Source organism: Cetorhinus maximus, chromosome 1, assembly GCF_964194155.1.
Source record: "Cetorhinus maximus chromosome 1, sCetMax3.hap1.1, whole genome shotgun sequence".
NCBI lineage: Eukaryota > Metazoa > Chordata > Chondrichthyes > Lamniformes > Cetorhinidae > Cetorhinus > Cetorhinus maximus.
The window spans coordinates 209481025-209507121 of record NC_135879.1 but is presented as its reverse complement, the minus strand read 5'-3'; the positions used below and the strand labels follow the sequence as shown (position 1 = coordinate 209507121).

Sequence of the window (26097 nt, the reverse complement as noted above, 5' to 3'; positions counted from 1 at the left end):
AGGCTGATTCCTGGGATGGCGGGACTGACATATGAGGAGAGATTGAGTTGGTTAGGATTATATTCGCTAGAGTTCAGAAGAATGAGGGGGGATCTCATAGAAACCTATAAAATTCTAACAGGACTAGACAGGGTAGATGCAGGAAGGTCCCAAAAGTGGGGGAGTCCAGAACCAGGGGTCACAGTCTGAGGATACGGGGTAGACCATTTAAGACTGAGATGAGGAGAAATTTCTTCACCCAGAGAGCGGTGAGCCTGTGAAATTCGCTACCACAGAAAGTAGTTGAGGCCAAAACATTGTATGTTTTCAAGAAGGAGTTAAATATAGCTCTTGGGGTGAAGGGATCAAAGGATATGTGGAGAAAGCGAGTGCAGGCTAATGAGTTGGATGATCAGCCATGATCATAATGAATGGCGGAGCAGCCTTGAAGGGCCGAATGGCCTACCCCTGCTCCTATTTGCTATGTTTCTATCTTAGTGCAGATTCTAGATTTTTTGTCCAGCAGTTGCAAGCAATATTTTGACTTCATCAGAGTGTTTGCTGAGAATGATAGCTTGCATAATGAGACTTGCCAGACCTGTCCCCACTCTGCATCTGGAGCGTGCGAGGTTACTCCTGGCCCCTTGCCATTACATGGCCTATTTGAACTGCTTGTCATTGGTTGGCCTTGCTTTTTCCTGTTGGCCTGGGAAAGGTATTGTGACTGATCACGCTGACCACCATGATGGATACCCTCTACATACAAAAGCAAAATACTACGGAGAGGGAAATCTTAAACAAAACCAGGAAATGCTGGAAGTACTCAGCAGGTCACACAGCATCTGTAGAGAGAAAATAGAGTTAACGTTTCAAGTTGTGACCTTTCATCAGAACTTAGATGAAGACCATAATATGTGGGTGCAGAAGTAGGCCATTCAGCCCATCGAGTCTGCTCCACCATTCAGTGAGATCATGACTGATCTGATAATCCTCAACTCCACTTTCCTGCCTTGTCTCCATAGCCCTTGATTCCCTTCCTGATTAAAAATCTGTCTATCTCAGCTTTGAATATGCTTAATGACCCAGCCTCTACAGCCCTCTGTGGTAAAGAATTCCACAGATTGACCACCCTCTGAGAGAAGAAATTCCTCCTCATCTCTTTTAAATGGGTGACCCCTTACTCTGAGATTATGCCCTCTGGTCCTAGACTCTCCCACAAGGGGAAAAAACCTCTCAGCATCTACCCTGTCAAGCCCCCTTAAGAATCTTATATGTTTCAATAAGGTCACCTCTCATTCTTCTAAACTCCATGGAGTACAGGCCCAACCTGCTCAATCTCTCCTCATAAGAATATCCCCCCCATACCCTGGATCAACCTAGTGAACCTTCTCTAGACTGCCTCCATTGCCAGCACATCTTTCCTTAGATAAGGGGACCAAAACTGTTCACAGTATTCTAGGTGTGGTCTAACTAGTGCCTTAAAAAGTTTTAGCAAGACTCCCCTATTTTTATTCTCCATTCCCTTTGAAATAAAGGTCAACATTCCATTTGCCTTCCCTATTACCTGCTGAACTTGAATGCTAGCTTTTTGGGATTCATGCACGAGGACCCACAAATCCCTCTGTGCTGTAGCTTTCTGCAGTCTTTCTCCATTTAAATAATATTCAGCTCTTCTATTCTTCTTGCCAAAGTGCATAACCTCACATTTTCCCAAGTTATATTCCACCTGCCAAATTTTCGCCCACTCACTTAACCCTGTCTATATCCCTCTGTAGACTCTTTGTGTCATCCTCACCACTTGCCATCCCACCTATTTATGTGTCATCCGCAAACTTGGTGATAGTACATTCACTTCCCTGATCCAAGTCATTAATATATATTGTAAATAATTGTGGCCCCAGCACTGATCCCTGTGGCACTCCACTAGTTACAGGTTACCATCCTGAAAACTCTGTCTCCTATTAGTTAGCCAGTCCTCTATCAATGCTAATGTACTACCCCCAACACCACGCGCTCTTATCTTACTAAGTAGCCTTATGTGTGGTACCTTATCGAACGCCTTTTGAAAATCCAAATATATTACATCTACTGGTTCCCCTTTATCGATCCTGTTTGTTACCTCCTCAAAGAATTCTAATAAATTCTAATTTCCCCTTCACGAAGCCTGCTGACTCTGCTTGTTTATATTATGCATTTCTAAATGCTGGCCACAGACCTCAAATGACAACTCTGTTTTCTCTCTGGCATTTTCACCTGTGCTATACACCATTTTAGCAGATAACCAAAATGCAGTTACAAAGGAAGTAAAGTCCATACTTTAAAAAAATTGTGCATTCTGCATTTAATCTTACTATTATACAAACATTTGATAGGTTAAAATGCACGGGCACATATCATCTCAATATGAGTATTGATATCATGAGCCCAACAATGATGTCTGTTACCTATTTATTCATTTGCTATTCAAAAGTGCAATTTGCCATAGCTGGTTTCCCATTTATCTACATGTAGCTAGTGGCTAAGGTCTTGGACACACTGCACTAGGTAACAGCACATCTGCAATCATCAGTCAGCATTAACAGAAATAAGGTTGAGACACAAGTAATTTATAACTTTATTGCAGGGTTGGTTGAAACAGTACATTGTTCAATTTTTAACCCTCATTATTGTTCCTTTCTGTTTCAGGTTCCCAGATCAGAAGATTCATATCATTGAGATTTGTTTCTGAGCCTTCGGACACAGTAACCGTGCGAGGAGGATCTTTCCTACTAAACTGCTCGGCGACAGCAGACCTAGGCCTGGTGAATATTGGCTGGAGAAAAGACGGAGCCTTCTTAAACCTGGCAATGGATGAGAGAAGGCAGCTGATGCCTGATGGATCCTTAATGGTACAGAATGTGGTCCACTCAAAGCACCATCGACCCGACGAAGGACTGTACCAGTGCGAGGCCTCAGTAGAGGGGGCTGGGACGATAGTGAGCAGGACAGCTCGGCTAACTGTGGCAGGTAAGCAAGCAAGGCCAAACCTGCCTGTTAAAGACAAATTCCATTGAGCCTAATTTCCTTGTTTTGTCCTTTCCTACACTATTTTCTGCCAATATTGTCATTTTTATTTATACTAAAATCTGTGTAGTACAATTTAATGCCAAAAAGCCAAAGCTATTGACTTACTGTCAACAGGATTCTAAAGTAATTAATACTACAGATCCATCCCTTCCCCTGGGAGTGCTGACTCATGCTAGAGTATGGTTCTATGAGTGTTGACAGCCGTCTGGTACTTTGCCAAACTGGGGCTTTTCTTAATCTGTGAGCTGTGCAAATGGAGCATCAATGTTGTTCAACTGAAAGGGACATCAAAGCCAGACCTGATCCTGTCTTCTTATGATGCTCATATTCCAGTAGAGTCACCAAGCATCAATCAGGCAGCTTGTTTATCTCCTCCCTAGCCTGACGACCCTGAATTGGAGCATTCTGATTGTGCTGCGCTGGCTACGATTGACAAGCCTTCACACACACGGGATAAAACCATGGACCTTTCTGGCTTGTACTGTACCTGGGAGTGAAAATACCTAACATATTATTGGTTGGATGGTGTTAATTGCTATACTGGTGATAGGAACAGTATGTTTTCCAACTAATATTTTACGACAGGCATTGATCGATAGGTTACCTGCATTAGGAAAGATACAGGTTGATAGAAGATTTTCATTTTATGCTAATATCATATAGACATGAAAAGTAAAATGACAAAAGATCACAAATATCCCAAAATAGTATAATTATGACATTTTTTCCCCATATTACTATATGACATGGCATATTTGTACGATAGCAAATGAAACATAGAACAGTTTTCATTGTCAGTCTGCACAGCAGTAGACAATGCAACCTAGTAAACAGCTAATAAAATTAGGTTAAAAGGCATTTCGTACATGGTTAATGAGAGCATTCTGCACTATATAAGCAACCAGACACCATTTTCAGATTGTCTTTCTTGATCTCCTTTTGTAACTTAAATGTAAATCCTTAAAATTTTGCTATGCTCTCATGTTGATATTCTGGCAACTAACCGTTTTTCAGCTGTCGTTCCTGAAGTGGAGAGATAGCTAAACACTGCCACAACAAAGGAAAACAAGAACATTATCTTGGAAAACAAGAAGTTTTAGAAGGACCTGATGATAGGATTGGATGAAGTGGGGTGGGAGGAGGCTCCTATGGTGCACAAATGTTGGCATGGAATATTTGGGTTGATTGGCCTGTTTCTGTGCTGTAAATGCTATGTAATTCAATCTATATTAACTAAAACAGTTGATTGAATTTTTCTGATTGCCAGCATGTCCCACCCGCCGGGACTGAAAATGGGAGGTAACCTGGCTTTGACGGGCAGCTGGAGCTGGGGCAACACATTGCTGCTAGTGGCCAATTAACAGGCTGGGCCACAGTCCAATTAAGAATTGTCCGGCAGCTCTTGGGGCAATCAGAGATCAGCAGCTCAGCAGTGCCACTGCTACTGGTGGCCATTGCTGGGGGTGCAGCTCCAAGGAAGAGGGACCCTCAATGGTGTGACACCATTGAAGAGAGTTGAGATAGGTTAGGTAGGTCAAGCAGCCATGCCCTGGTGAGAGGTGGATGGATCATGAAGCACCAGTGGTGCCATTGCTGTGAAGGCACCATTGCCATCAGGGCCCCCTTCTGTGGGTTTTAAGAGTGCCCATAAAGAGGGCAACACCCCCTAAACATGCTGGGCAGCTCCTACTGGTGCTGATGGGGGCAAAATGCCCACTGAGGTGGGAAGTGACCCTTGATTGGCCACTTAAGTGGCTCATTTGGCCTTGCGGGCATCCCAACTGCCAACATTCTTGCCACTGGCAATGTGCCATGGCAATGGGAAGACGGTGATGTCTTTCCCTGCTATTTTGCCAGCTGTCTCATCTCCCAGTCTGTCCCAAAGAGCCCACAAAGTTCAGCCCAGTGAATGAGAATTGCCACATCATAAAAGTGAGCTGATACTGATAATATTGATGTTCAAGTGGGAAGACTCTGGCAAGAGCACTGGAAGCCATGGATCCACATTTACAAATTGAAGCATGGCCAAGGCCTCTCTTACAAAATTCTCTTCATACCCTCACACCATCACTTCTGGAGTCACTACCCCAAAAGTTCAAGAATCAATTTTATTTATCAAGGCTCTTTTTATTTATCAACATGCTTTTCCTTGTGAAATTATCTATAGAAATGGGGTTCAGCTTCCCTGTACACACTTATTTCTCCTCCTCCTTATTTTAGCTGGTGACTTTTGGGGGTATTTGTAACCCAAGTTACAAGGTAGGAAACCCATAGGATTGGGTGAACACCTGTTTTACATCCTAATTTAAAAATAGAGTAAAATTGGCTGTGGTGTAAATCCAAAATTGCACTCAATTCTGTCAGTTTCATGACCAGTGGAATAGATTAAAACTGTCTCCTGAATGTCAACTTACAGTTCACTCTCTTCATCAAAGGAAATGGGCGTTGATCCTTTTGGACTTTTATGAACTGTACCAACAGTAGTAGGAATGTAGGAACTGCTAGACGAGGGAAGACCAAGGACTACCTCAGCCCGTTTCTAGACTCCTGGTTGCAGGTACAACAATATTAGGCTAGGTTTTACAGCACCCAACTAGGCATGTTTTTAGCAGGGGTCATGTAAAATATGATGGGTGGCTAGCCCACTGCCTTACCGCCCACCCCTGACCTGGTTCCCATGATACGGGAGGAAGGCTGGGGCTGAAAATAATCATTAATGGGTAATTGAGCTTGTTAACAAGCCAATTGATTTGAAAATAATGCTGCCCACACCATAGTGTGGTTTGTGTGAGCAGGCGGGCGAGAGTGGGGAGTCTGCTTTTTTCCATCTGGGTTAAAAAAGTGGGAAGGACGGAGGTGCAAGGTGCATCTTTTGGGGGGGAGTTGCCCTATGTGCATTGGTCTCCCCCACCAAGATCATAACCCACTTTGTGCCTCCTTGCTTGGCCTCCAAAATCCATTTCCCCACTCCATCTCCCCCACCCCACCTCACAAGGGTGCCCAATCCCCAATCATAATAACCAAATATCTACCAATTACCAGACATGGGCCAGGATTTTCCGTGTCCACCGGCATCGGGCATGTTCAGTGTCTTGAGCAGACAATATGGCACAATCGGTTTCACGACGGCGTGAAACCAGTTCACGATCATCCACTCAGCCCTCCAATGGTGGGCCACGTTATCCACCATTGGACATCGGGAACCTCATTGTGATACATCAGCATATCATTATTAGGCTTGCCTTCCAGAATGGTTGCCCCCGCTGGGTCATCCGCCCACATCGACGGGAAAACCTGCCAACATGTTTCACAACAGCACATAAGCGACGTGCACCTGGCGAGCTGCACTTCACTCGGGGTTTCAAGCTTTGTTTGCCAACCATGCTTCGGTCAGCACTCGCAGTCATCAGTGCCAGGCTTCACAGACAGCACCAAATCACTTTTAGGGGGGCTCATGGCAGGTCTCTACCTACCAGATCAGCCGTACGTGGGTGGCTTTTCATTGGCTGCAGGGCTAGGGCTTGCTTGGCGAAAGGGGGAAGTACCCTCAGGCAAGGGAAGAGGCTGCAGGACAAGGGGAAGATGGGTAACCCAGGGCGTGGGTGGGGGCACATGTTGATATGTACAAGTGGCCTCAAGGCAATAAGGGCTGAGGAGGCAGTCTCCAGAGGAGATGAGCCAGATGGAGATGTGAGGGTATGTGTGTGAGAATGGGTGGTGATGTCCCTTGAGCTGGCAGTGAGTGAGATGCAAGTGAATGTGTGATGGGTTTGAGTGTGTGAGTTTAGAGTGATGAGGTGGTTGCCTTACCGTGGTGGCACAGATGAGATCATTCATCCTCGATCTGCATTGGATGGCCAACCTCTTCTGTGCAGCATTGGCACTGACCACCACTGCCACCGCCTCCCAAACCTGGTTGGTCACACCACTGCCCATCCTGTGGCCAGAGCGGTGGTAGAGGACATCACAGCAGGCCTCCACAGTGCCCAAAAGGCATTCCAGTGATGTATCAATAAACCTGGGGGTTGTAGTCTTTTTTGCCTTTCGTGGACATCTTCCCTGCAGTAGTCATGGGCTGGAAGCACTGAGATACATGTGCGCGACTGGACTTTAAATATAGCGCCCAGTGTGATGAAGCAGCGAAGTGGCATGGTGTGCGAATGAGAGCCCACCCGCCATTGAAATGGCGTGTTTCCCGGGAATGCATAAATAATATGGCAGGTTTGGGACAATACTGCATGAAAACCCGCCATTGCGGCCGATGGGTAAAGTGTCATTTTACCTGCCCGCTACCGCACTTAGTGCAAATCTGGGGTGATTCCACCCATGAGGTGAGGCAATTTTTAGTGGTGGAGAGCTGACTCTTGGAAAGTCAGCTGTACCGTGCACATATGCTACATGTGACACCTGCCACATCTCAAATTACTTATACACTGCGTCCCAAAATGTTATTTTCTGGATTGAAAATAATCACTGTGAGCTCTTGAACAGAGAGAAGATGTACCAGCAGCTAGGGACCAGAGGATAATGCAGAAACTAAACAGAAACTGCTGGCAACACTCAGCAAGTTTGGCAACATCTTTGAAGAGAGAGACAGTTAACATTTCAAGTTGAGGGGTGGTACCTGGGATTTCTGTGCCAGACATTACGATGTTCCTCCTCTTTCTTTGAAAGTAATAGAACAGGAGAGGTCTAAGGAAAATCCACGATTTCCGGATGTCCAGAGGTTGCAATAATTTTTTTGTATTCTTCCTTGGGATGTGGGCGTCGCTGGCTAGGCCAGCATTTATTGCCCATTCCTAATTGCCCTTGAGAATCTCTTGGAAACAATATTAATTGCAGTTCCTGATGCACACACCAAAACAGTCCATCTGGCCCACTGCAGCTGTCTTCTGGATCTAGTTTGAGTTCTGTTCTAGTCCGCAAAGACTCTTTTTCCTGTTATCTGCTAGAAATGAGCTCCAGCGTCTCTTTGAAATCTTCATTCTAATCTAGAGAGGGATCATTTGGCAGGTAAGGAAAATGGAGTGGGATTTCAAGCCATGCCCTCTCGCAACCATTTGCACATAACTGGTAGAGAAAAAGGTGAGTGTTGTAGTATGCTTCAGGAGTGTGGAGGAAAATGGTTCCAGCAAGTTTTTGGAAGCAAGGATTCAGCAGGAGGCAACACCACTCCGCTTTTCTCCATTTTCTGCCAGAAATTTCAGAAGGCAATCTAGGTCAGTGTTTTTATGACAATTCAGACTTGAATCTAAAGGAGGAAACTAGTAATTTACAGCAATCTCCAAAACTATGCCTGAAGACAAATGCTACGTAAAGTGGTATCCCTGCAATGCCTTCTTCAAACCACTACTTTATTGTGAGCTTCCAAAATCCCTGAGTCTATTCTTACAAGCTTATCTGCAGCCAGTTTATCTTTCAATGATTTGTTGTATTATTATACAATTCTTAGTTCATATATACAGCTGTCTGGAATTCCCAACAAATAACACATTGACAGATTGAACATTCATATTCTGTAGCAATAGGTTGAAATATGATAAACTGAGACACTCAGGGACTCTCTAAATATTGAAACTTTTCAATTAACACATCATCTCCTAACAATGCTGTCACATTGTGATATGGTGATAATTGTGATGTTTCTCAATCCTATGTATGGATCATAAAGGCATGATAGTTTTCAATCAGACATCCCTTCAAACTAACAGTGCTGAATAATTTCACACAAAAAATCTCAAGGACTTTGCTGGTTTTCTTAATGTAATTTTCAAAAACAGTTTTCTCAGCTGTAGGGGCTCTTAGGAAATGAAAGATCCATATTTATTAAAAACTCGGATGTAGAAATTTCTTGTCATTTTGTTAATGACCAGCTCTTGGTAATGAAGAATCCTACCCATACCGAAAGCATTTAACACCTTCATTCTTTTTTCTTGGGTTGTTCCTGTTGAAAGTATCCATGGTGCAGAAGAGACTGGATAATGCTCCCTTCAGGCAGAATGATTTATACGATCCACATCTCTTTAAATGCAAGTTGCATTCTAAAGCCCAGTCACTTAGAATAGTGTCAGGTTTCTTTGAAATTGTTCTTCCTATCCTTGGAAGAAGGCACATGCAGCTCTCTGGCACCTCACTGAATTGTCTATTCTTGGCATGAGCCAAAACAGTGAACGCCAATGGACTATTTGATAATGGTGTATACACTCTATATATTCATGCACACACAAAAAACCCACAAGCCCATAAGAAAATAAGAACTAAAGAAGTAGGAGCAGGAGAAGACCACTCGCACCGCCCTCCCACTTCACCCCAAGTCTGCTCTGCCATTCAATACAATCACGGCTGATCTTGGGCTTCAAATCCATTTTCCCACCTGCTCCCCATATTCCTTAATTCCCTGAGAGACTAAAAATCTGTCTATCCCAGCCTTAAATGTATTCAGCGATGGAGCATCCACAGCCCTTTGGGGTAGAGAATTCCAAAGACTCACAAACATTTGAATGAAGAAATCTCTCCTCATCTCAGTCCCAAATGATTGGCTCCTTACCCTGAGACTGTGCCCCTTTGCTCTAGATTCCCTGACCAATGGAAGCAACCTCTCAGCATTCATCCTATCAAGCCCCTTCAGAATTTTGTAGGTTTCAATAAGATCGCCTTTCATCCTTTTAAACCCCAGAGAATCTAAACCCAATTTACTCAGCCTCTCATCATAGGAAAACCCTCTCATTCCAGGAACCAATTTAGTGAGCCTTCACTATACCACCTCCAATGCAAGTGTATCCTTCCTTAAATGTGGAGACCAACTTGAAAAATCCCTGTTTATGCCCACTCTGTTTTCTGTCCGTTAACCAATCATCAATCCATGCTAATATATTACCCCCAACTCCACGAGCCCTTATTTTGCCTATTAACCTTCAGTGCGGCACCTTATTGAATGCTTTTTGGGAATTCAGGTATACTACATCCCTTTAGGTTCCCCTTTATCTACCCTACTAGTTACATCCTCAAAAACACTAATAAATTTGCAAAACAGGATTTCCCTTTAGTAAAGCATGTTGACTTGTCCTAATATGCTTTTCTACGTGTGTTGTTAAGATTTCCATAATTATAGATTCAAGTATTTCTCCAACAACTGATATTAGGTTAACTGACCTGTGGTTCACTGTTTTCTCTCTCCCTTCTTTCTTGAAAAGTGGTGTAACATTTGCCAACTTCCAATCTAGTGGGACCATTCCAGAATCTAAGGAATTTTCTAAAATCATAGCTGGCACATCCACTATCTCTGCAGCCATCTCTTTTGTAACCTTAGGGTGAAGGCCATCAGGTACCGGTGATTTGTCGGATTTTAGTCTCTTAAATTTCTCCAATACTTTTTTATCTCTGCTGATATTAATTTCCCTAATCTGCTACCCTTTTTGGTCGCTAGGTTTTCGTCCATTTCTTTTTTTAAAATTCATTTACGGACATGGGCGTCGCTGGTTAGTTCAGCATTTATTGCCCATCCCTAATTGACTTTGAGAAGGTGGTGATGAGCTGCCTTCTTGAATTGCTGCAGTTCCTGTGGTGTAGGTACACCCACAGTGCTATTAGGGAGGGAATTCCAGGATTTTTACCCAGCAACATTGAAGGAATGGTGATATATTTCCAAGTCAGGATGGCGAGTGGCTTGGAGGGGTAGTTCCAGGTGGTGGTTCCTTGTTCTTCTAGATGTTCGCAGTCATAGAATCACAGAATCTTTATGGTATAGGAGGGTATTCAGCCTATCGTGTCTGCACCGGCTCTCTGAGCATTTTAACTTAGCACCTGTAGTACCTTAGAACTTGTGTCTTCTACTGTGAAGACTGACGCAAAATATTTGTTCAATGCCTCCACCATTTCCTCATTCCCCGTGATAATTTCTCCTGTCTCTCCGTCTAAGGGACCAGCATTTACTTTAACTATTCTCTTATTCGTTTAAATTTAAGACTTTCGATTCTGACTGGAATATGTCACTTTCAAACTAAACATGGAATTGAATGGTATTATGATCACTATTTCCCAATGGAAATTTTACTATGGCATTACTAATTATTCGTGCTTCATTACACAATATTAGATCTAAGGAAGCTTTATCCCTAGACCGTTCCACTATGTACTGCTCCAAGTAACTATCACGAAACCTTCTACAAATTCATTTTCTGGACCATTCTTGCCAATTTGGTTGTCGCAGTCCATATTAAGATTAAAGTTCCCCATAATTATTATATTTCCTTTGTTACAGGCTCCAATAATTTCTTGTTTAATGCTCTACCCAATGGCATAACCACTGGTAGAGAGTCTCTAAACTACTCCCACAGTGTTTCCTGACTCTTGCTATTCCTAATTTCCACCCATACTGATTCTACTTCAGGACTGCAGATGCCAGACAGATCCTTTCTCACTAATGTCCTTATATCATCCTTTACTATAAAGGCTATTCCACCTCCATTGCCTTTCTGCCTGTCTTTCTGAAATATTGTGTACCCTAGAATATCTATTTACCAACTTTGATCACCTTGTAACCATGTTGCTGTAATGGCAATTAGATCTAAATCATTTACCTCAATTTGTCCCACTAATTCATCTATCTTATTGCAGATGCCTCATGCACTCAGATAAAGAACCTCGAATTTCATTTTTTTACTTCTTTTCCCTGTATTGATCTTATTTGCTGATGTACATTTTCTGTTAAACTCTCTGTCCCTTCCTGTTGCACTCTGCTTGTCTTTTCCCACATCACTATAGTGTGCCAGTACCTCGACCTTTCTCTTTGGATTTCTAAGTCTCCCTTCACCCAAACCCTCCCCCTGCTATTAGTTTAAAGCTCTGTCCACAGCCCTAGTTACACAATTGACCAGGACACTGGTCCCAGCCCGTGTGCATTTACACACACAATCCCGTAAGGATACTAATATGGAGCAGGAGTCCTGGCTAACTTTGCCTATCTAGTTGAAGGACCCTAATGCTAACTGTTGAGACCAGCTAATTCATCACAGAATGGTGATTGAATGTAAGGACAAATATTTTCTCTATGTAGATGATCCATCTTGGCCTCATCTGGAGGTCCCCAGCATCACAGATGACTGTCCTCAGCCAATTCGATTCATGCCACATGATATCAAGAAACGGCTGAAGGGACTGGTACTGCAAAATGGGAGGTAATGGCATAGGGGGAGGCAATGGCGTAGTAGTGTTGGCACTGGACTAGTAATCCAGAGATCCAGGGTAATGGTCTGGGGACTCGGGTTCAAATCCCGCCATGGCAGATGGTGGAATTTGAATTTAATAAAAATCGGGACTTAAAGTCTAATGATGACCATAGAACCATTGTCAATTGTTGTAAAAACCCATCTGGTTCACTAATGTCCCTTTAGGGACTCCACGTGACTCCAGACCCACAGCAATGTGGTTGCCTCTGAAATGGCCTACTCAGTTGTAACAAACCACTACAAAGTCACAAAAACGGAGTGAAACTGGATGGACCACCTGGCATTGACCAAGGCACCGGAAATGACAACGGGAATTTCAGCCCTGTTGACTCTCCAAAATCCTCCTTGCTAACATCTGGGGGCTTGTGCCAAAATTGGGAGAGCTGTCTCACAGACTAGTCAAGCAACAGCCTGACATAGTCATCCTCACGGAATCATACCTGATAGATAATGTCCCAGACACCACCATCACCATCCCTGGATATGTCCTGTCCCACCGGCAGGATAGGCCCAGCAGAGGTGGCGGCACAGTAGTATACAGTCGGGAGGGAGTTGTCCTCGGAGTCCCCAACATCGACTCCAGACCCCATGAAGTCTCATGGCATCAGGTCAAACATGGGCAAGGAAATCTCCTGCTGATTACCATGTACTGCCCCCCTCAGCTGATGAATCAGTGCTCCTCCATGTTGAACATCACGTGGAGGAAGCACGGAGGGTGGCAAGGGCACAGAATGTACTCTGGGTGGGGGAACATCAAGGTCCATCACCAAGAGTGGGTCAATCGCACTGACCAAACTGGCTGAGTCCTAAAGGAAATAGCTGCTTGACTGGATCTATGGAAGGTGGTGAGGGAACTAACAAGAGGGAAAAACATACTTAACCTCATCCTCACCAACCTACCTGCTGCAGATGCATCTGCCCATGACAGTATCGGTAGGAATGACCACTGCACAGTTGTTGTGGAGACAAAGTCCTGCCTTCACATTGAGGATACCCTCCATCGTTTAGTGTGGCACTACCACCACACTAAATGGGATAGATTTTGATCAGATCCAGCAGCTCAAGATGGGGAATCCATGAGGTGCTGTGGGCCATCAGCAGCAGCAGAATTGTATTCAACCACAATCTATAACCACATGGCCTGGCATAACCCCATTCTACCATTACCATCAAGCCAGGGGATCAACCCTGGTTCAATGAAGTGTGGAGGAGGGCAAGCCAGGAACAGCACCAGGCATACCTAAACATGAGGTGTCAACCTGGTGAAGCTATAACACAGGACTATTTGCGTGCCAAACAGCATAAGCAGCAAGTGATAGACAGAGCCAAGCGATCCCACAACCAACGGATCAGACAATGGCTCTGCACCCCTGCCACCATCCAGTCGTGAATGGTGGTGGACAATTAAAAAACTCACTGGAGAAGGAGGCTCCGCAAATATCCCCATCCTCAAAGATGTAGGAGCCCAGCACATCAGTGCAAAAGATAAGGCCGAAGCAATGGGAATTAGGGGGAAAATTCTCCCCTGGTTGGAGTCATACCTAGCACAAAGGAAGATGGTTGTGGTTGTTAGAGGTCAATCATCTCAGCTCCAGGAGATCACTGCAGGGGTTCCTCAGGTAGTCATCTTCAGCTGCTTCATCAATGACCTACCTTCCATTATAAGGTCAGAAGTGGAGATGTTCGCTGATGATTGCACGATGTTTAACACCATTTATGACTCCTCAGATAATGAAGCAACCCATGTCCAAATACAGCAAGACCTGGACAATATCCAGGCTTGGGCTGACAAGTGGCAAGTAACATTCGCGCCAGACAAGTGTCAGGCAATGACCACCCCCAACAAAAGAGTTCAATGACATTACCATCACTGAATCCCCCATTATCAACATCCTGGAGGTTACCATTGACCAGAAACTGAATTGGACTAGCCATATAAATACTGTGACTACAAGAGCAGATCAGAGGCTAGGAATCATGTGACGAGTAACTCACCTTCTAACTCCCCAAAGCCTGTCCATCATCTACAAGGCACAAGTCAGGAGTGTGATGGAATACTCGCCACTTGCCTGGATGAGTGCAGCTTCCACAACACTCAAGAAGCTCGACACCATCCAGGAAAATGCAGCCCACTTGATTGGCACCACGTCCACAAACATTCGCTTCTTCCAGCCCCGACGCACAGCAGCAGCAGTGTGTACCATCTACAAGATGCACTGCAGGAATTCAAAAAGGCTCCTTAGAAAGCACCTTCCAAACCCATGACCACTACCATCTATAAGGACAAGGGCAGCAGATAGATGGGAACACCCCCACCAAATCACTCACCATCCTGACTTGGAAGTATATCGCTGTTCCTTCACTATCTCTGGGTCAAAATCCTGGAACTCCCTCTCTAACAGCACTGTGGGTGTACCTACATGACATGGACTGCAGCGGTTCAAGAAGGCAGCTCACCATCACCTACTCGAGGGCAATTAGGGTAATAAATGCTGGCCCAGCCAACGAAGCCCACATCCCGTGAATGAATAATAAAATAACAAAAAAACTATGGAATTATACAATATTCTAACTGCAGCTCACTCAAGGTTTTGTAACACATCGAGTGGTATTTTTTACTCGCTACACCATTGGGGTGTGCACCTGCGATATTTAGTTGTTACGTCTGGCACTTTTATGGCTGTCTCTCCAGCAACCCAAAAAGCAAAATATTGCCAATGCTGAAAACCTGAAATAAAAACGGATTGCTGGGAATACTCAGCAGGTCAGGCAGCATTAGTGGAGAGAAACAGAGTTAACATTCCAGACGGATTATCTTCCATCAGAACCTCAGATAGTCCTGCCCCAGTATTGGGGCAAAACTCTCCCTCTATGTTAACAGACCATCAGAGTGCATTTTTGGAAATTGCACGGCCATTCCTTGTGTATTTGCATTTAAATGTCACCTGTGGCTCAGTTGGTAGTATTGTCACCTCTGAGTCAGGATGGTTGGGGATTCAAGTCCCACACAAGTGCTTAAGCACAAAAATTTAGGGTAACACTCCAGTGCAGAACTGAGAACGTGCTGCTTTGTCAGAATTGGTACCTTTTGGATGAAGTGTCAAACGAAGGACCTGTCTGCTCTCTCAAATAGATATAAAAGATCCCCCGGCACTATTTTGAAGAGCAGCGCTGTTATCCCTAGTGCCCTTGCCAATATTTATCCCTCAATCAACATCAAAAAAACAGAATATCTGCTCATTATCACAGAGCTGTTAGTGGGAATTTGCAATGAGCAAATTGGCTGCTGCATTTCCTACATTTTATTAGTGCAAGCCTTTCCATTTTGCATTTAACTGAGCTACTTATATATTAAGAATGGGGGGGCAAGACATTACTGCAGGGTGTCCAACCTTTTTGCCTGGGGGTCCACATTTACATTTTTTTCTCACTCAATGGGGCCAATAAGAAAATTTTGGAAAGATAAAGTTCGACGCAACATTACACATGGAGGAGAATTTTCTCCCCGTCAGGCGGGCTGGGTGGGAGTGGGCACGGGCGTGCGTGCAGCCAACCGCCGCCCACGATGAGCTGCACGCCGCCATTTTACGCGGGTGGGCCAATTAAGGCCTGCCCAGCATGACGTGCACCCGGAAGCGCTGAGCGCACCCTGTGCGGGTGGGAGGAGGAGGTAGAGTCAGGGCCTGCGCTCTTTCACGCAGAAACCGCCCCGAGGCACAGAGCTGCCTCAGGGAGATTATTTTCTTTCTGAAAACTTCGAAAAAAAAAAGAAAAAATTATTCAGACATGTCCCCAATGTGACAGTGGCGTACGAGTTGGGACATGTCAATGAATTTTAATTAAAAATGTTATTTAATTAATAAACCTGCCCGTGGATGAGGTTTCCTGATAAATGCGAAGGCCGCCTGGGCTCCTTGCCTGTCTGCCAACCTTAAGGTTGGACAGGCAGCCCTGAGAATCAGTTAAATTAATTAATTAATTAATGGCCTTAATAGGCCTTTGACAGTTCGGCGGGCGCGCAGCTGACTCCGGTGCGCGCCTGCCGAACTGAGGATCAGAATGACACACGATGACGTCGGGACGCACGGCCAAAATCACCGTGCGTCATTTTACTTGCTGGCGAGCAGGGCCCACCCCCACACACCGACCAGAATATTCAGGCCATGAATTAAAAATAGAGATATGAAAACAAACAAGTTACTGAGCAAAAAAACGAGTGATAAGTAAAGATGAGTATTAGAGTGTGATAGGGTAAGAGTGTGTGTGTCCGGCTTACTCCCAGTCTCAGGGCGTTCACTCACCCTCATCCACTGTGAGACTGGATGAGAGTGCATGATGGTGTGTGTGAGTAAACCCTGATACTGGGAGTGAGCCAGACGTATGGACACACTCTGCCCCCGCACACACTCTGTTTCCTTTTTCTCCCCCCCTCACACTCTCTGCCTCTGCCCCTCAAACCCTCTCCCTCTGTCCCTTCACACCCTCTCCCTCTGCCACCCTCACACCCTCTGTCCCCTCTCCCCCCACCCACAACCTCTCTCCCCCTTACATCCTATCCCTCTCCTCCCTCAAACCCTCTCCCCCGCCTCCCTCAGACCCTCATCTCCCCATCACACACTCTCTCCCTCCCCGCACACTGTCTTCTTCTCCCCCACACACACTCTGTCTGTCTCTCCCCACCTCACACATTCTCTCTCTCTCTCCTCACTCACACACTCTCATTCTCTCTCTCCCCACTCACACTCCCTGGCCGGAATTTTCCAGCCCTTCACACTGGCGGGATCTTCCGGTCCCACTGATGTGAACAGAGATTTCAATGGCTCGCCAGCCCCTCCGCAGGGGAATCCACTGTGGCGGGGGTGCGGGGGGGTGTGGAGGTGGCTGGAAAATTCTGACCTCTCTCTCTCTCTTTCCCCCTCACACACTCTCCCTCTCTCTCCCCATCACACATAATCTCTCTGTCTCCCCCTCAACATGCACACAATCTCTCACTCTCCCCCCTCACACACTCTCTCTTCCCCCCCACACATTCCCTCTCTCCCGTCTTACACGTTCTCTCTCTCCCCCCTCACTCTTTCTCTCTTCCCCCCACACACTCCCTCTCTCTCTCACCCTCACTCTCTCCCTCTTTGTACCCCCTTCACACACTCTCTCACGCAATCTCCAGTTACTCACCTAATCAGACGCCAATGGGTCCTGCTCCTGCTGCTTCATTCTCCATTCTGGACACCTGGTCCCTGCTTCCCGGCATCTCCACTTGTGGGCTCCCCAACCCTCATCTCCCCGCTCCTGGGTTCAATGACCCTCAGCCCCCCCGTTCCTGGGTTCAATGACCCTCATCCCCCCGCTCCTGGGTTTAATGACCCTCAACCCCCCCGCTCCTGAGTTCAATGACCCTCATCTCCCCACTCCTAGGTTCAATGACCCTCAGGTCCCTGCTCCTGGGTTCAATGACCCTCAGCTCCCCGTTCCTGGGTTCAATGACCCTCAGCTCCCCGTTCCTGGGTTCAATGACCCTCAGCTCTCCGCTCCTGGGTTCAATGATGCTCAGCTCCCCGTTCCTGGGTTCAATGACCCTCAGCTCCCCCGCTCCTGGGTTCAATGACCCTCAGCTCCCCGTTCCTGGGTTCAATGACCCTCAATGGGCCGCATTTGACAAGCCTGTTTTACTGAGTGAGTTCATACTTATTCACAGAATGCAACTGTGGTGGATCATAATCCTTGCCCCTCTTTGGGACAATCCGAGATCAGGCATACGCCTGAGATGATCCCTGTCAACTTTAGGTTGAGAAGGACAGATCCTCAAGTCGCTTAATGGGTGTAAAGGACTGATCAGTCTCTCTCTAAAGGAAAGTAACCAGCTGAGAGAATTTCCATCCTCCCGATTGCCCTTTTTATCAAGTTTCAGATGTATTTTAATACTCCGGATGTCATGAGTGTCTGGAAATTTTTCCTCAGTAATATGCCGCCCCACCAAAAGGTGCATAGATTCAGGTTCACAAGTTAGCGATACAGAAGACTATGTGAGACAATATAAATTCTAGAGCATTTAGAAGTTTACTAAAGAACCACACATGTAAGTACAGTTTGGTGAGACAGTAAATCACAACATTAACAGTTCTAAGATAGAAAATACAATCTTACTTCTAGTAGAGAACCCAGTGCTTAAATTCAACTTTTGTTACCGTTAAAAATTTAAGTAGAATATCCATAAATTATTAAAGTAACATTTACTTTTATTCCCCAAAGGAAGACCACAGAGTTAGCAAGATGACTCTGTCCCAGTTAAGTAGAGAATTATCATTGCCAAGCTCTAATAGTCATACCTTTACTTTGAGAGAAACTGGAGCAAATTCAGCGAATCTAAAATTTCAGTGTGTACTTTCAATATTTATAGTTTTTGAGGTTACATGACTAATTTCTTATGTACGCTAGAGGGTATCTTAATTGTAATTAAGTTCTTTCCTCTTCATGTTCCAAATAAGGTTTTTATCACTTAACTTCTAAGTAAGAACAGTCCCAGTTTGATTTCTGAGAAGGCGAGGACAGGAGGACGCTTGCGAGTCTCAAAATAGGCAAACTTCATTCATCACCTAGCTGTGTTTTAAGATTATTATGCAGTTTTTGGGTTGGGTTAGCTTTGTAAAGATTCAGTTGATTGTGGTTTAGGGCTCTCAGTATAAAATCATCTTATCCAATACTACGTTGTGGTAGCTTTCCTGACAGTTTGCAAAAGAAAGCATGTTTTATTTTGTGACTTTGGGTGCGGATCTCTCTTATCAGGGATTCTGTTATTGCTGCAAGAAGAGGCAAGTCCCTTCATGCAGAACCCCACAGCTTTGGCATGTGAACTGTATTTAACCTTTTAAAAAAAAAACCTTTTAATTTTTTACTCTTTTCACCTCATAACCCCTCATTATAGCCAGATTTCTTCACACAGATTTCTTCACACAATCTGAAGTGAACCACGTCCTTGTCTGAATCGTGCATAAGATAAGAATTAATGTTGCCCCAAATCTAGCTGTACAAGATATCTAACAGGATGCTTTGTAGAAATGTTACACCAATAGTGTTGTAATTCAAGAACCTGGAACATGTTAACGAAGGACTCATTGCACTTGATCCTTATGGCCATGATTTAGCCTCTCCACTAAGCTGCATCTTAGTCACTAACAAGGCATTTGGTAGCGCAATGGTTAAGTCACTGGGCTTGTAATCATGTAGTATGCATTCAAATCTCAGTATGGCATCTGGGAAATTTAAGTTCAATAAATTTGGAACGAATAATAAAAATCCGTCTAGTTCACTAATGCCCTTTAGGGAAGGAAATTTGCTGTCCTTACCTAGTCTAGCTGACATGTGACTTCAGTTCCATAGCAAATGTGGTGGACTGTTAACTGCTCACTGAATTGGTCTACCAAGCCACTCATTTGTATCCAAGAAAGTGGTTCATGGGCAATTAGTGATGGACAATAAATGCTGGCCTTGCCAGTGCTGCACAGATCTGTGAATGAATTAAAAAAAAGCTGTTGTTATACCAAGCTGCAACAGATTTCAATACTAAAAGCGGAAAGAATATCAGAGGCTGTAGTAAAGTGTGCTCCATTATGTCCTTGTAAGAAGATTGCCAACTGTTATGTATTTAGATTTTCCTTGATTAGAGACCTGCAGTTTGGGGCAAGGACAGGATACATTGTGAAACTGTGTGGTGACCTTCTTGCAATTGTTGTCCACTGAGCAATTCATTGCACAAATAAGAAGTTTGCAGGGAAGAAACAAAATATTGAAACTATGAATTTCTCCTGATAGACAGGGGACTTTATCAAAATTATTTGATGGGAGAAATGCTATACACCAAGGTTTTAAACTCCCACTACACTTTCCATCAAGGAACCAAAGAAACACTAATGCAGAGCAGCTTAACCTTTCCATGGTAACTCTTTCATAACTAGATGTCTTACATGAAGAAGTATTTTCAGACTGAGTTAAAAGGCAATATATGCAAATGATGAAAAATAGAAGCAAATACAATCTGAACGAGAAAGGCAGACAGGTAAACATTTCAGGTGTGACTGTTTTTCAGAGGGAATTTCACTCTGAAAGACCAGACTCTTTTGCTACTGCACATTTGTCATGGTTTCTTTGCTTTCTTTTTAACGTTTTTGGCATAGTAAGTTTGTTTTCTAATAGACTTGGCATCAATAACGAAAAGGATAGCTGTGTGTTTTTTCTTATTCCCAGTGCAAACACCAGTGTATTAAAATTCTGTGCAGGCAAACAGAAGACAGAGTCAGACACCACGACAAAATCTCATCTCAGATTGTATCATTTGCAGCCAATACGGCAATTCGCAGCAATCTGAACACTTTATTCAGCTCCTCAGGAAGGTATTATACATCAATATTACAGCTGCCTGTTACTGGCAAATGATGCCTGTACGTTTGGATCTATGAGCAGGGATTTTGTTGAAAAGGTTATTACTCAATTTCACTCTGATGAGCAATAGCAGTGGCTGCAGTCTTTTGTTTTTGCAAGTTCAGAGGCATAACAAGGGGGTAAAGCTCGATTCTCCCCACATAATCTAGCGTGTGCCATTCTCAGCGCACAGGCTAGTGCATCTGACTCTCAGCACACTAGTTGGTGTGCCCGCTTTACAGTATGTCACATTTTGCAACAAAGAAACATTAATGGGTTTTTGGAGGTTGCGATGGTCACCACGCAAGGCTCAATACACCTACTAAAATTATAAAAAATTAATTACACACTGGATTCGGCAGCTTTTTCATCACCATCCATTCCCCCTCCTTTTACTGCCATCAATTAAGAAGATTCCTTCTCTTTATTTTGAAACTGTAACCTTTATTGTCTGTGATTTCATACCTTCGCCGAGAAAACCTCGCTACTAATGCAAGGCAGAAGCAGTGCAGGGAGCATCAGAAACATGAATGGGGCTTGAATTATCTGGCCATCCCAGTTTCTGACCGTGGGATTACACACAACAACTGCCCATTATGCAGCCCTGGCAGCTTTACACTAGGCCTGCAATATTGGAGTTTATAGATTTTGAAATAATCCAGGAGAATAGATCATGGAGGAGACAAGAAAGTGCTTTGGAGAGATTGAGGGATCTGGTGAGAAGATTGGTAAGTGATGAATAAATCTCCGAAAAGAGGATGAAATTGTTGGGCTTTAATGGCCTATTCTCGTCCTAACTTATGTTCTTAATGTGTCAGCTTTACGAGTTGGCACAGAGCTTCGTGCAACAGCAAGCATATCAGGCAAGAAGGTCAGTGCACCCAATTCATGGCCTGTAAAATTTTCCATCCTCCGAATATAATGATCTATGATGGAAACACCAAATAATAAAAGATGCCTATTTTTTCTATCATTTTGATGAGCCACAACACAAAAACCTTGAGGGGAAAAATGAAAGACTGGCATTTATGTAGCATCGTTCATGATCACAGATGTCTCAAAGCACTTTACAGCCAATGGTGTACTTTTGAAATGTAGTAACTGCTGTAATGTAGGAACCCTCTTAAAAAAGTAGCGTTTTTTTTACATGTATGTCACCATATCTTGTGTTTGGAAGTGTCCCCAGTGCTAATAAAGTATGTACAGGAGGTCCTCAGGGTAATGCTAGACCCAATCATCTTCAGTTGCTTCATCAACGGCCATCCTTCCATTATAAGGTCAGAAGTGAGGATATTCACTGATGATTTCACAATGTTCAGTACCTTTTGCAATTCCTCAGATACTGTAGCAGTCCGAACCAAAATGCAGCAAGACATGGACGACATTCATGATAAGTGGCAGGTAGGATTCGTGCCACTTAAGTACCAGGCAATGAACGTCTAACCATCTCCCCTTGATATTCAATGGCATTACCTTTGCTGAATCCCCCACCATCAACATACTGAGGCTTACCAATGACCAGAAATGGAACTGGACTAGCCATATAAATATTGTGGCTACAAGAGCAGTCTAGAGGTTGGGAATCATGCAATGAGTAACTCACCTCCTGACTCCCCAAAGCCTGTCCACCATCCACAAGGCACAAGTCAGGAATGTGATGGAATTCTCCCCACTTGGCTGGATGAGTGCAGCTGCCACAACACTCAAGAAGCTTGACGCCATCCAGGACAGAGCAGCTCACTTGATTGGCATCCCATCCACAAACATTCACTCCCTCCACCACAGACGCACAGTGGCAGCAGTGTGTACTATGCATTGTAGCAACTCACCAAGGCTGCTTTGACAGCACCTTCCAAACCCACAACCTCTACCACCTAGAGGACAAGAGCAGCAGATGCATGGGAAAACTACCACTTGTAAGTTCCCCTCCAAGCCACACACCATCCTGACTTGGAACCATCGCCGCTCCTTCACCGTCACGGGATCAAAATTCTGGAACTCTCTCCCTAACAGCACTGTAACTGTACTGCACCAGATAGACTACAGTGGTTCAAGAAGGCAGCTCACCACGACCACCTTCTCAAGGGTAATTATGGATGGGCAACAAATGCTGACCTTGCCTGCAACAGCTACTTCTCATGAAATAATAATAAAAAAAGCAGACCACTCAACGAGACAACTAACCTTTTTCTTTATTAATGTCTGCAGGGATTTGGACCAAAAATACCAGGGTGAAAAATGTCCGAGAAACACAGGGTCAGTCACTGAAAATGCTTAACACTGAACGAGGGGGAAGAAATGAAACAAAACTTGATTTATGCAACTTTAATACTTACTGGCAGGACTTGAATTTAACTGATGTGTTAATAGAATTATCAGCAGATGTACAGTATGTAACATTAATTAAAAAGTGCCAGACATGTTGGACTGTATTAGAGAGAGTAGAAAAGCTGAGATCCCCAATTAAATGACATCCAACTTATTAATTTTAATCAAATTCTTAGTTATATTTTTTGCCATAGTAAATTGTGTGCAACTTGAAAAAATGCTTTGGTTTGCCAGACTCAGAGGTGTTGTGCCCTGCAGAGGTGTAGAATCACACGTTAGTTAAATTCGTCAAATTTTTTAAAACAAGATCCAAGCTGGCAGAGGTAAAAAGAAAAACTACACATGCTGGAAATCTGAAATAAAAGCAGAAAATGCAGAAAACTTAACAGGAAGTTCCTCAGCATCTGAAAGGACTACAATATATTTTGGGCGATAGACTATTTGTCAGAACTTTTCCCCCAGTTCTGACAATATCAAACTAAACCTGCCACTATTTTCCCTGCAGTTCCACATTATTTCCCTTACTTTTACTGTCTTCTCAGATTTATCACATTCTTGGCTGTGACCACTTCCTCATGAAAGGGCACAGGCCTGAAAGGTTAACTCTGTTTCACTCTCCACAGATGCTGCCAGATCTGACGAGTATTTGCAACATTTTCTGTTTTTACTTAAGCTTTGGAGCACCCCCAGTATTATGCATTTGTCACGGTTAATTGCTGCCTCACAGAAAGAGAGGTTTGGGGCTCCACAATGATATGGAAACTGATGGACAGATGTTGCATAAGTCACAATTGCATGGGAAGGTGCCTGGGGAAGAGTAGCTGGGAGCAGGGTTGAGGGAACAAGTGTCTGGCAAAAGGAACATTCCCTTTGGAAAGCTAAGCAGTAGGAAAGGTCGTGCTTGATGATTGGATCATGGTACGGCAGAAGTGCTATCTGGTGGGATGGAAGGCAAGAAGTCAGCTGTCATTTTTGTGAAAGGATTGAGCGTGACCCATGAGGTGTGGAAACTCATGATAATCCAGGTGAGGTCCTTGTTGATTTTGATGAGGGGAAACTGCCAGAACAAAGGGAATTTCAAAAATTCTGCTGTGAAGAATGAAGTCACCAAAGCAGATGCAAAGGAAGTACAGTACTTCCAGAAAGAAAGGTGGGGTGAAAAATTGTCTGGGTCTAGCCAACTGCTAGAGTTTGACAGATATAATTGACAGATTGACAGATAGAATTTCAAAAGGGTGAGCAAGAGTCGGGGATTTAACAGGTAAACAACAATATACCATTCACACAGAAAAATATCACAGAAAATGTATAGTCAATTAAAAACAGAGGTGTAATTTAAAAAAAAATCAATATTAAGTCAAAGAAGGAGATATTGAAAGTGACCAAATGATAGTCCAAAGAAATGGGTTTTAAGAAGGTTACGGAGGACAGGGAGGTAGAGAAGCAGAGGGATTTGTGAGGGAATTCTAGAACACAGGTTAGGTCTACAGGTTAGTTGGGGGTGGAGCAAAGGGAGGGAACCTGCATAATAGATTGGAGTCAATGGGGCAGAGCGTTTGGCGGGGAGCGGGGAGGGCATGAAGGTGAGTTGGAAGTTGTTGAGGTGAGGCTTGGGTGAAAATAAGATACATAGTAAATGAACTTTGTGAATAAAATAAAGATATTTTATACAAAATAACTTTTTCACTTGGCAATCCAGGAATGATTATCTTTCAATTTACTGAAGGTCTTTAGGTAACAAACAAACAGAAAAAAATCCTTTTAAACATGTAGGGGAGAATTTTCTCCCTGTCAGACGGGCCGGTCAGGAGCGGGCACGGAGCCGATTGCCGCCTGTGATTGGCCGCGCTCCGCCATTATATGTGGGCTGGCCCGCCCAGCGTGAAGCACGCCCAGAAGCACTCAGCGCTACCTGTGCGGGCGGGGGGAGGAGGGAGAGTCGGAGCCTGCGCTCTTTCGCACATGCATCTCTGTGCCTCAGGGAGATTAAGTGCAGTTGCAAAGTTGGAAAAAAAGATAAAATAAAATGATTCAGACATGCCACCTCATGTGACAGTGACACATGAGCTGGGACATGTTTATGAGTTTTCCTAAATGTTTTTATTTAATTAATAAAACCTTCATGTAACCTCATCATGCCCATGGATGAGGTTTCATGAAAAATGCAAAGGCTGCTTGGGCTCTTTGCCTGCCTGCCAACCTTAAGGTCGGACAGGCAGCCCTGTCAACTTGTTTAATTGCTTGATTAATGGCCTTAACAGGCCTTTGACAATTCAGCGGGCGTGCAGCCAACTCCAATGTGCGCCCGCTAAACGGAAGATCGGAATGACGTGTGGTGATGTCGGGACACATGCCCGATGTCACCGTGCATCATTTTACGCAAAGAAAATATTCCCCCCGTAATTTATATTTATGCCAAACACTTATCTTCCACTCAGCAATTCTCATCTCTATTTAAAACCCAAGTCCATCTAAGATGTAAATACCTGAAAAGACTCATCTCGAGGGCTCTCATAGAAGTGTTAGGAGGGCACTAGACATGAGTAAAGTGTAAGATAATATGAAAATGTTCTTCCATTTTCATAAGATGAAATTAGAATTCTCAAAAGTAAATGTGGCAGCAAAATTGAAGAAATAAAATTGAAATATTAAAATTATAGAATCATAAATAGAAAAACATAAAAGGAGGCCACTCAGCCCATTGAGTTTGTGTTGGCATATTTTCTAACATTATTAGAAAAACACATGTCTAATTTGATATCCTAGAAAATTTTGAAGTCTTTGTGGCATAATTGATAGGATAGATCTTCCTTGGTGTTACACTTTTGCACATTCTGCAGTTCATTTTTACAACTATGTGCTGATCATTTAAACTATTTGGTAATGAATTGGTCCCATTGTTGAAATAGTGAGAAGAATTTTACCTTGATGTGCTATACAATTAATTAAATGAATTACATTAGTATTTTTACTTTGATAAAATGTAAAGATTTAAGATTAATAAATAACCTGGACCAGAGAATTTACATCCTCTGATGCTGACGAGACAAGGAAGGAAATTTATGAGGAACTGTTGGTCCTA

The 26097-nt window shown here is 43.9% G+C and overlaps 1 protein-coding gene across 1 annotated transcript in view; it reads left to right on the top strand.

The window, feature by feature from the left end:
• Window positions 1–2660: 2660 nt before the first annotated feature.
• The window catches only part of dcc (DCC netrin 1 receptor), a gene marked incomplete at its 5' end in the record, with an annotated part of 921129 nt that continues 897692 nt past the window's right edge, over window positions 2661–26097 (top strand). Inside the window, one exon of the mRNA XM_078539210.1 lies at window positions 2661–2985. Within this exon, the coding sequence (XP_078395336.1) occupies window positions 2661–2985 (325 nt within the window). The remainder of the gene's footprint in view (window positions 2986–26097) is intronic.